This window comes from Mastigoproctus giganteus, chromosome 3, assembly GCF_048544385.1.
Source record: "Mastigoproctus giganteus isolate SK-2022 chromosome 3, ASM4854438v1, whole genome shotgun sequence".
Classification (NCBI taxonomy): domain Eukaryota; kingdom Metazoa; phylum Arthropoda; class Arachnida; order Uropygi; family Thelyphonidae; genus Mastigoproctus; species Mastigoproctus giganteus.
In genome coordinates this window covers 192,061,882-192,074,499 of record NC_143577.1, presented here as the reverse complement: position 1 = coordinate 192,074,499, position 12,618 = coordinate 192,061,882, and the positions used below count along the sequence as shown (strand labels likewise).

Below are 12,618 nucleotides of genomic sequence, written 5' to 3'. Positions count from 1 at the left end.
AGATCCACATCCTTTCTAAAATGAGGCTTCCAGACCTGTGTACAGTACTCAAGTTCCGTGACCACCAAATACGGATGATGTGGAAAGGTCAGGGAATGACCACCGCATATCCCTGGAGCAATATTGCCTTAGTTGCTAATGCTCCTATAAACCAAATAACAACAACAGTACTCAAGTTGTGAACTAACCATTGCCTTATACAATGGCATAATTATTTCCTTATCCCTGCTGCCAAAATTCCTATATATCATTGACCCACGAGCTGTCCTAGCAGCCTATCTGCACTGTTCAGAGAACTTCATACCTGACTGCACAATTATTCCCATGTCTTTTTCATTCTCTGCTACCTTGAGTATGGTATCAGACAGATGGCAGTAAACCTAGGATTACTGCTACCCAAATGCACTACTTTGTATTTGTCAGTATTAAATGTCAGTTGTTCTCAGAAAATTCATGTGTGTGTGTGAGTGAAAAAAGACACAGGGTATGGCCAGTCACCTCTTGTTAGGATAACATTGCATCTTTTCACTTTATTTCAGATTGGATAGCCATTCACTTAAGTGGCAACACACATTTTCTTTGCAAGGGAATTAGAAGATTGGTTTGCATGAATGGACTCACTGCAGCTCTGACTTAATCCCATATGACTTCTTCCTGGGGGTAGAAGTGTTCCATACCAAAACCAAGAAATGTAGGTGAACTGGAAGAAAAAATAATCAGTGTTCTTAATAATGTTCCTGAAAACAGGCTACAAGCTCTTCTTGTATAAAACAAAGAAATGCAGATGAACTGGAAGAAAAAATAATCAGTATTTTTAATAAAGTTCCTGAAAACATGGTACACGCATTGGAGACACACATACTAGTTTAATCAGAAAGTTTGTTGTTGAAAATTTGGGAACAATGTGTAAATTTGAATTCAGTGGCATAAAACTTTATTAAGTGCTCTCTCATTGACAGTTTGTTTAATTAAAATCTATAACAATATAAAAAAATTGATAATCATTTGAAAATAGGTGTTGACATCTCAGGTCTTATACATATTTTTAGAATTGACCAATAGGTTTCTAATTTGAAAGTCTCCAGCAGGTTTAAAAAACATAATACCATGTACAGTTCACAAAAGCTGCATATCTCCAACCTTCATAAAAAATATTTTTGAATTGATCTGTAGTCCTCCACTGTAATTTAAAAATTATTTTATTTTCAAGCGAACCAGAAATAATTATTCTGATTGTATTGAAACAAATAATAAAAAGCTTGTTAATAGTTTTTCATTTATATACTTATCAAAAAAAACTTTCTGTTCTTTTACAGATTAGTTCTTAGAATTATTTTCTCTTCAGGAAAATGCAAAAACAAGACAATTTAGAATAAACTTGAAAGTAATTTGTCTTAAAAGAATTATAGATGCATAACATGTTTTTATAATCTGTTTACTTTCTCTGTTTTTTACATTATTTACATCTCATTGTGAAGTAGATCCATTATAATATGCAGAGGAATTTATAATGGGGCTTTAAATGACAAAACATTATTTTGCTTTTGTTCATGTGTTTACTGGTTTAGTCAATCAGAGAACTAGTTGGCTGGTTAAAGAAGCACTGCCGGATCATCTAGACAAGACTGCAGTTATGGTTCAAATACAGCATGGGTTGGTGCCTCCATAGCCAGGTGGGAAGAAGCAGTAGTGTGTAGCACACGCTTCTTGATTAGACTGGGGTTCGAGCCTGTGACCACCAAATATACGGAGGATGCAGAAAGATCAGGGAATGACCATTGCATATCCCCGGAGCAATATGGCCTTAGTTGCTTCGAGCCCGCCACCACCACCAAATACGGAGGATGCGGAAAGGTCAGGGAATGACCACCGCATATCCCGGAGCAATATGGCCTTAGTTGCTAATGCTCCTAAAAAAAACAAATAACATAACAGCATCGGTTTGTTAAGGGGAAATCTTGTCTGACCAGTTTGGTTGGATATTATCATGTGGTCACAAAGGAACTGGTTGCAAAAAAATAATTTTGATATCATATACTTGAATTTTAGGAAAGCTCTTGATACTGTTGCACATGGAAGACTACTGTACAAGTTGGAATGGTATTGCATTAAGGGCAAGTTGCTGCTATAGATAAAGGGATGGTTGAGTGGAAGAAGACAGAGAATGGTAAACAATGGACACTGCTCTTCATGGACTAATGTTATTAGTGGTGCCTTCCATGGGTCCGTGTTGGGCCCATTGCTATTTTCTGTATTTTTTAATAATATTGATAAAGGTGTATCTGGCTTAATGTCGAAGTTTTCAGACAATACAAAGGTTTGGTAGGTTGTTAATGACAGTAAGAGCAGTATTCTACTGCAACAGGATCTGGAAATGTTGAACAGATGGGCTGAGAGGTGGTAAATGAAGTTTAACATTGACAAATGTGAAGTGCTGCATATGGGTAGCAGTAACTCCAGTGTAATATACCAATTGTGTGGTACTACACTCATGGTAGTGGAGAATGAAAAAGACATGGGTGTTATTGTGTAGTCAGATATGAAGTTTTCTGAACAGTGCAAAAAGGCTGCAAGAGTAGCTCATGGGGTCTTGTCAATGATATATAGGAATTTTGCTAGCAGGGATAAGGAGGTGATTGTCCCCTTATATAAGGCAATGGTTAAGCCACACCTTGAGTACTGCATACAGGTCTGGAGGCTGCATTTTAGGAAAGATGTAGAGCTGCTGGAATGAGTACAGAGAAGGGTAATGGGGATTAGTGAATGGAACAAAGGGTTGTTGTTACCAAGAAAGACTTAAGTTCTGCAAATTGTAGAGTCTGGAGATGAGGCACCTATGAGGTGATCTGATTGAGGTTTATAAGGCCTTGAATGATTTGAGCAAATTTAGTGCTGATGTGATTCTTTCTCTTGCTAAGATTCTGCACATGAGGGGGCATAAATTCAAATTGAGGAAAGACAGTAGTACAATAGATGTGCGGAAATTTGCCTTTATCCAGCGGGTGGTTGATTGCTGGAACAAACTTCCATCTGTCATGAAAGAAGTTGACAGCTTAAATAAATTCAAGGCTGAACTAGACAAACCTTTGGGGTGAATGGATGGGTGAAATGGAAAAGCTTTTTTTTTTTTTTTTTGGCGGAGGCCATATAAGCTTGCTTTCTTGCATCATATATCTCTACTAATGCTAATGCACAATAATGTCCAATTCTATTCTAGTTAAATTATCCAAATATGTTAGAAGGAGGGAATTGTGACTCAGAAATGGGACATGTGGTACCTTACATGTTTAAAGCTCACTAAACAAGTTTGGGGTATCACGGAGTGATGTTACACAAGCTAAATGCTGTTATCAACCAATAGAGAATAGGTGACTTGTTTGCTAATAGATGGCTTGTTTGCTAATAATCAGAAGATTTGATCTGTTTTTCAAGTCATTAGATTAACTGCACACAAGATTGTTGATAGCATGTGCAAGTATTGAAGTATTGTAGCCAACAATGTAGGATACAAGTGGTATCATTATGTATAGCTTCTTAATCTTTTTTATTGTTTCTGTTTTCCATTTTTGAATTTAGAGTAGCTTGTGATTCTTGCAGATGTTTTTTGTAGTCTTTATCGTGTGTTTTCTTTTTTTTTCTTTTTTTTTTTGTATTTCCTAAGTTTTCTTTAAGTATTTTTAGATTTCTGTAATGTATGTATTTCATAATATATTTCTTGAGTACATGACATTGTTACATCTATCATTGTATTGTTATGAATCAAGAAATTTTAACATTATTTGTGATGGAACAATCACATGTAATTTATTTCGATTTGTGAAAAATAAATTATATTTACACACATACTGCAGATTTCTTCATTTTGGTGATTATAATTAAAATGCACAACACTGCAGGTAACAGATCATAAATTGCTCCAAGATGAAATTTGAATAGAGTATATCTAGATGGAAAAGTGAAGGGCACAAAAAGTGACACCAAGAGTAAGTTTGGTACTGCATTCAGTTGATATGCAAAGTAAATAGCATGACTAAAGATATACACATTTTAGATGTTGTTAAAAAGGAGATGCAACTACAGCAACAAGAAAGGTCAACATGGTAATGCATATGAAACCTTGTGTTTGCTGGTCAAGTACCAATACAACAAAAATGCCTCGGCTGTACTTTGGAGGTACCACTGTTTAAAACTCTTTCTCAAAAATCGATTGTACAATATGCAGATTTTATGTTTGTGTTTTGTTTGTTATTTGGTTTTTAGGAGCATTAGCAACTAAGGCCATGTTGCTCCGGGAATATGCGGTGGTCATTCCCTGACCTTTCCGCATCCTCCGTATTTGGTGGTGATGGGCTCGAACCCCGGTCTAATCAAGGAGCGTGTGCTACGCACTGCTGCTCCCCACCTGGCTACGGAGCCGCCACAGATTTTATGCAATCAATTTTGAACAGAAGATTAGCATTAACATTAGTAGAGGCATTTGATGCAAGAAAGCAAGCTTATGCAGCATCAGCCAAAAAAAAAAAAAAAAAAAACCACTTCCACTTCACCCCTCTGTTCGTTCAAAATACCTGTCCAGCTGAGCCTTAAACTTATTTAGGCTATCAACTTCCACGACAAGGGATGGAAGTCTGTTCCACCAACCAACCACTCGCTGGCTAAAGGCAAATTTCCGCACGTCTATCCTACATCTGTCTTTCCTCAGTTTGAATTTATGCCCTCTCAGGTGATTATTCTGAGCGAGAGGAAGAATCCCATCAGCATTGCGCATGCTCAAACCATTCAATGCTTTATACACCTCTATCAGATCACCTCGCTGGTGCCTAGTCTCCAGACACTGTAATTTGCAAAACTTAAGCCTTTCTTCGTAAGAGCACCCCTTTGTTCCATTCACTAATCTTGTTGCCCTTCTCTGTACCCATTCCAGCAGCTCTACATCCTTCTTGAAATGAGGCCTCCAGACCTGTATACAGTACTCTAGGTGTGGCCTGACCATTGCCTTATACAAGGGAATAATCACCTCCTTATCCCTGCTAGAAAAATTCCTATATATCATTGACAATACACCATGAGCTACTCTTGCAGCCCGTCTGCACTGCTCAGAGAACTTCATATCTGCCTGCACAACCACCCCCAGGTCCCTTTCATTCTCTACCACTGTCAGTGTAGTACCACAGAGTTGATACGTTGCTCTGGGGTTGCTGTTTCCCATGTGTACTACTTTACATTTGTCAATGTTAAACTTCATTTGCCACCTCTCAGCCCATCTGCTCAACCTTTCCAGATCCTGTTGCAGCAGCATAGTGTCAGTAGTGTCCTTGACAACCCTGCCTACCTTTGTATCGTCTGCAAACTTCGACATTAATCTTGATATACCATCATCAATATCATTTATGAATACAGAAAACAATAATGGACCCAACACTGAGCCCTGAGGGACTCCACTAATAACATTAGTCCATGACGAGCAGTGTCCATTGATTACCACTCTCTGTCTTCTCCAGCCGACCGGGCTAGCCGAGTGGGTAAAGTACCTGCCCGGCAACCCAAAGGTCGCGGGTTCGATTCCCGCCTCGGGCTTGGATCAAAGTACTGCAAAAACCTTGGGAGGTGCAATATGGCCACAGAAGCCGATGCGCCAACAACTACCAAATCAAAAAAAAAAAAAAAAAAAAATCTGTCTTCTCCCCCTCAGCCACCCCTTTATCCACAGCAGCAATTTGCCTCCAATGTCACACTGCTCCAATTTGTGCAGCAGTCTTCCATGTGCAACAGTATCAAAAGCCTTTCTAAGATCCAAGTGTATAATATCAAAGTTATTCCCTGCATCCAGTTCCTTTGTGACTGCATCATAGTATCCAATCAAGATTGGTCAGGCAAGACTTCCCCTTAACAAAACCATGCTGTGTCCGAGCTATAACTGAAGTCTTGTCTAAATGATCCTGCAGTGCTTCTTTAACTAGTGCCTCCATTAATTTTCCTGGAACAGAAGTTAAACTCACAGGTCTATAATTGCTTGTGTCAGCCTTTGATCCTCCTTTGTGAATTGGGGTCATATTTGCACATCTCCAGTCTGTGGGTACCTCCCCTGAGTCCAAGGAAGCTCTCATAATTATGGCTAAGGGTTTGCTTACTTCCTCTGCTGCCTCCTTTAATATAACTGGATAGATTCCATCCACCCCGGGTGCCTTTCTTGTGTTTATCTTCAACAATTTCTCCTCCACTTTACTCTCAGTTATAACAAGATTCTCTAGCTTACTGCTAGAGTTGAATACACCTCTGGCTTTCCCCTCGCTAAATAACTCCTCATGTGTGAATGTCGATGCAAAATATTCATTTAGTTTGTTAGCTACCTGAGCAGGATCATCAACAGTTGACCCATCAATATCAAGTGGACCAATCTCATTCATCCCCTTCCTTCTAGAGTTTACATAAGTAAAGAACTCTTTGCTGTTTTTCTTTGCATCCCTTGCCAAAGATTTCTCGTAATCTGCCTTCGCCTGCCTAACCTCCTTTGTAACTTGGTTACAGATCAAGATGCTGCTCAGTTGCAACAGCTGTCGACAAAATCACTGTTTCTTTGGCTGATAGTGTCAGAGTAGCATTTCAACAATTAGATATTCCATGGATAACAATGCACAAAGTGTTTGATCTCTCTGGTTTTCTTACAAGAGCCATATGCTTCACCAGTTTGCTCCATGTGATTTGCTCCCACCCCTCAATAATGAACTAGCATTAGTAGAGGCAAATGATGCAAGAAAGCAAGCTTATGCAGCATCAGCCAAAAAAAAAAAAAAAAAAACCACTCCCATTTCACCCATCCATTAGTTTGAAATACCTGTCTAGCTGAGCCTAAATTTATTTAGGCTATCAACTTCCACAACAAGGATGGAAGTCTCTTTCACCAGCCAACTACCCGCTGGCTGAAGGCAAATTTCCGCCGATCTATCCTACATCTGTCTTTCCTCAATTTGAATTTATGCCCTCTCAGGTGATTATTCTGAGCAAGAGGAAGAATCCCATCAGTATTGAGCATGCTCAAATCATCCAAGGCTTTATACACCTCTATCAGGCGCCTCCGTAGCCAGATGGGCAGGAGCAGCAGTGCGTAGTACACGCTTCTTGATTAGACCGGGGTTCGAGCCCGTAACCACCAAATACGGAGGATGCGGCAAGGTCAGGGAATGACCACCACATATCCCAGGAGCAATATGGCCTTAGTTGCTAATGCTCCTAAAAACCAAATAACAAACAAACAAACAAACAAGCAAACACCTCTATCAGATCACCTCGCCGGTGCCTAGTCTCCAGACGCTGTAATTTGCAAAACTTAAGCCTTCCTTCGTAAGAGCAACCCTTTGTTCCATTCACTATTCTTGTTGCCCTTCTCTGTACTCGTTCCAGCAGCTCTACATCCTTCTTGAAATGAGGCCTCCAGACCTGTACTCAAGGTGTGACCTGACCATTGCCTTATACAAGGGAATAATCACCTCCTTATCTTTGCTAGAAAAACTCCTGTATATCATTGACAAGACACCATGAGCTACTCTTACAGCCCGTCTGCATTGCTCAGAAAACTTCATATCTGCTTGCACAATTATCCCCAGGTCCTTTTCATTCTCTGCCACTGTCAGTGTAGTACCATAGAGTTGATTTGTTGCTGTGGGGTTACTGTTTCCCATATGTAGTACTTTACATTTGTCAATGTTAAACTTCATTTGCCACCTCTTAGCCCATCTGCTGAACCTTTCCAGATCCTGTTGCAGCAGCATACTGTCAGTAGTGTCCTTAACAACCCTGCCAACCTTTGTATCGTCTGCAAACTTCTACATTAAGCTTGATATACCATCATCAATATCATCTATAAATACAGAAAACAACAATGGACCCAACACTGAACCCTGAAGGACTCCACTAATAACATTAGTCCATGATGGGCAGTGTCCATTGATTACCACTCTCTGTCTTCTTCCCCTCAACCATCCCTTTATCCATAGCAGCAACTTGCCTCCAATGCCACACTGCTCCAATTTGTGCAGCAGTGTTCCATGCAACAGTATCAAAAGCCTTTCTAAGATCCAAATATATAATATCAAAGTTATTCCCTGCATCCAGTTCTTTTGTGATTGCATCACAGTATCCAATCAAGTTGGTCAGGCAAGACTTTTCCTTAACAAAACCATGCTGTGTCCGAGCTATAACTGAAGTCTTGTCTAGATGATCCTGCAGTGCTTCTTTAACCAGTGCCTCCATTAATTTTCCTGGAACAGAAGTTAAACTCACAGGTCTATAATTACTTGTGTCAGCCTTTGATCCTCCTTTGTAAATTGGGGTCACATTTGCACATCTCCAGTCTATGGGTACCTCCCCTAGCTTCACTCCATTCTGTAAAGGATAAAGGTGAATGACTTATTACCTTGGAACATCTTAATAGAGTTATGAGGCTCATTTCTGACTAAGTGGTAGCAGTTTGAATAATCATAATTGTCTGAAATGGAGAGAATCACCTTCGTGTTGTTATTGATGAAGCTTCTCTCCAGTACTCACATGTTACTATTTGATGTTGGTTCACAACAAACTTCATAATTGAAGTACCTCTTCAAAGAGGTTTGAGCCACAATGTCTGAAAATGTGCATTACTATGGATAACTTACATGATCTTCTTCAGCACCATATGATTTGAGAGACGGTATTTAGTTACAACTGTTTTTATGCAGTATAGAGCTAACATATAGAAGAAAAGCGTTAGAAGGCATATTTCTAAAATTCTCCGTGTCATTATCTTATATCCTTTATTCTTTTTATTCAGTTATTTTGCCAGTAACTTATATTTTCACATTATTTTATTCTGTAGATGATGCTTTTGTAGCCATTTGTATTACAAATGTGTTGTACTGCAGCATACTTGTAATACAAATACTATCACATTGAGCAGTTTTATCTTACCTGTAGTTTTCTCACACCATATTGTAACCTGGTCAAATAAATTATACTATGAATGCATGTACCACCAAATGCATTCTATTGTATCCGTTTTTTTGTGCATGGTAAAAAATTTATTCCAAATTTTATCATTAGGAATACATTGCATGCACAAACAGACACACAAAATTATTGTCATAATTGATATTTAACTATATATTATATATAGCTCTTTATTGTTTCTTTTATTATTTCCTTTTCTACATTCTCAGTTTTGCTAATGATAAAAATTGATTGATATAAACTTTCTTACTTATAGTTAATTGGAGTCTGGTTTCTTCATGAATGGATGAAGGTTGGAAAACCTAAACCATTTCAGTTAATTGATCTGGGACCAGGAAGAGGAACTCTTATTGATGATATCTTAAGGGTGATGTTTTACTTCCAGAATTATTATCAATATTTAAAATCATTGAGAATGAAATGTAAGTTAAGTAAGAAAATAAATGATATTTTATCTTAAGGATAAAATATTATATTTTAATACTTAATTATACCTGGTCTCATGATATATATCTTATCATTTTAATTTAGTGAGATAATAAGTTTTTGAGGAAAGTAAGATGATGCTAAATTACACCTTTATTTTATCATAATTATTATCCAAACGATGGTTACCTTTACACAGGGAGTGTATAGGTATTCATGTTTATATAGAAGTCAGTCCATCTGGACTATCAATCTTCCATTCACTGTTTTCCTCCATGCTATCCTATTTCCACTGCAGGATCATCTACACAAGACTTCAGTTATAGTTCGGACACAGCATGGATTTGTTAAGGTGAAGTCTTGTCTGACCAATTTCATTAGATACTATGGTGTGGTCACAAAGGAACTGGATGCAAAAAATTATTTTGATATCATATACTTGGATCTTAGGAAAGCTTTTGATACTGTTCCACATGGAAGACTACTATAGAAATTGGAGCAGTATGGCATTAAGGGCAAATTGCTGCTATGGTTAAAGGGATGGTTGAGTGGGAGAAGAGAGAGAGAGAGTGGTAATCAATGGACATTGCTCTTCTTGGACTAATGTTATTAGTGGAGTGCTCCAGGATTCAGTGTTGGGTCCATTGTTTTCTGTATATATATTAATGATATTGATGAAGGTATATCAGGCTTAATGCCTAAGTTTGCAGATGATATGAAGGTTGGCAGGGTTGTTGACAACATTAATGACAGTACGCTGCTGCAACATGATCTAGAAAAGTTGAGCAGATGGGCTGGGGGATGGCAACTGAACTTTAACATTGACAAATGTAAAGTACTGCATATGGGTAGCAGTAACCCCAGAGTAACTTATTAACCATGTGGTACTACACTGACAGTGGTAAAGAATGAAAAAGACCTGGGAGTAATTGTGCAATTAGATATGATTTTTTCTGAGTAGAGCAGACAGTCTGCAAGAGTAGCTCATGGTGTCTTGCCAATGATATACAGGAATTTTATTTTGTAGAAATAAAGAGGTGATTATCTCCTTGTATAAGGCAATGGTCAGACCACACCTTGAGTACTGTATACAGGTCTGGAGGCCTCATTTTAGGAAGGATGTAGAGCTACTGGAACGAGTATAGAGAAGGGCAACAAGGTTAGTAAATGGAACAAATGGTTGCTCTTATGAAGAAAGGTTTAAATTTTGCAAATTACAGTGTTTGGAGACTAGGCACCTGTAAGGTGATCTGATTGAGGTGTATAAGGCCTTGAATGGTTTGAGCAAGCTCACTGCTGATGGGATTCTTCCTCTTGCCTAGATTAATCGCTTGAGGGGACATAAATTCAAATTGAGGAAAGACAGTTGTAGAATAGATGTGTGGAAATTTGCCTTTAGCCAGTAGGTGATTGATTGTTGATACAAACTTCCATCTGTCATTGTACAATTTGACAGCTTAAATAAAAATTCAAGGCAGAGCTAGACAAATATTTGGAGTGAATGGATGGGTGAAATTGGAAGCGTTTTTTTTTTTTGTTGTTTTTTTGCTGATGCTGTATAAGCTTGGTTTCTTGCATCATATGCCTCTACTAATGCTAATTTCATGTTAGACATTTAGCTGTAGGCAAAGCGAGGCCTCTTTCTTCTAATGCTTGCTGAACACCATTGATCTGCTTTCCTCTTTCTGCCTTTGGGCCTATCATCATTTATTTTTACTTCATATATTTGTTTAGTTAATCTCCCTTATCCCATTCTTTCTAAAACTCCATATCATTGTAAATTTTCACTCGCTTTTGATTTGATATTTGTTACCTCAAGATTTTATCTGATTTCCTCATTTGTAATGTGGTCCTGTTATTGCTTCCATCCATTTATTTCATCTCTTTTCCTTAAAAGTTATTTCTGAAGGTTCTAATTTTTATTCAATCCTTTATTACCCAGCTCTCAGCTACATAGGTTAAAATAACCTAAAAATCTATGTTATAATAGCTAATATATTTTTTTTGGCTAATTTCTCTCTTTCTCCAAATAAAATTTTTTAACTGGCTTTGTACTTCCACTTTACTTATTTTACTACTGTGTGTTTCCATGTCTAATCTTTGTTCCTAGAATAAAGACTGTTCCTAGATACACAAAGTTACTAACTTAATCCAATTTTTTGTTATTTAGTCTACACTTTAAATTTTGTCTTATCAAAGTTTTAATTTTTGTTTTTTTGTTTTTGTTTTTAATTTATTCAGAGATCCTCGAAGGTCTTACAAGCTACTATTTAGTAGCACGATATCATATGCATATAATAATGATAATGCATATAATTATAAACTGTCTAGAATTACTTAAAAATGAAAAATAAGAGATGGCAGCACATGGATTACTGGATGATTTGTAACATACTTAGAAACAATATTTTAAATTACCCTGAAAAACCTATATAATGTGTACTTGAAAAAGAGTTAAATTGCATTTAATTTTTTCAAACAAAAGAAATTCAGGGTGAAAGATCAGATAATGGTGGTGTGGTGGATACTTCAAAATAATTGTTTTGTTTTGAAGCAGCCACCAAAGTGTAGTGTGCTGTCATATAACAACCTTGTATAGTCCACAGTACTGGGAATTTTTTTCTGCTTTATCATAATCATAAGCTGTATATCATCATTCGTCTCTTTCTTGGTGATTCCTTTCTACTTCTCTCTCTCTCAGGGTAACTCGGGAATTTTTTTTGGCTGGTGCAGCATAAGCCTTGGGTTTCCTTGCACCATATGGCTAATAATAATAATAATAATAATTTTGTCATAATTTTCACAGAATATGTACGTCATTTTTAATGACAATTGCACTTCTGAAATGAAATTGTAGTTAATAATTCCATTGTGGTAAGAGAACGCTTTCCCTTGGAACTTCATGCTATGAGGCGATCAAGGATCATAAAAAATATATTGTTTCATCTTCAATGATGATATGATTGAGCAGCAACAGGTCATCATCAGCTACCACAGTGAGGTCACTTGAAATCATTGCACAGTCAGCTTTCTGGTCTGCAGTAAGCATTTTCAGTACTATGTGTTGAACGACTTATATGGTACCAGATCGTCATGGTATGCCCTTTGTACTGTTTGTGCATAAACACCCCATCACTATTTTATTGATTCTGTTTCCTCTGAAGCCCCTGTCATTCTGCATTCTGGTTAGATTACACTGAACAACAAATT

At 37.5% G+C, this 12,618-nt stretch overlaps 1 protein-coding gene across 1 annotated transcript in view; it reads left to right on the top strand.

Annotated features, from left to right (window-relative positions):
* Positions 1-12,618, top strand: part of LOC150088527 (protein arginine methyltransferase NDUFAF7, mitochondrial-like) — a 106,716-nt gene that overhangs the window by 27,470 nt on the left and 66,628 nt on the right. The window contains exon 4 of the mRNA XM_090370218.1: positions 9,239-9,349. Coding sequence (XP_090226344.1) covers positions 9,239-9,349 — 111 coding nt within the window. The remainder of the gene's footprint in view (positions 1-9,238; positions 9,350-12,618) is intronic.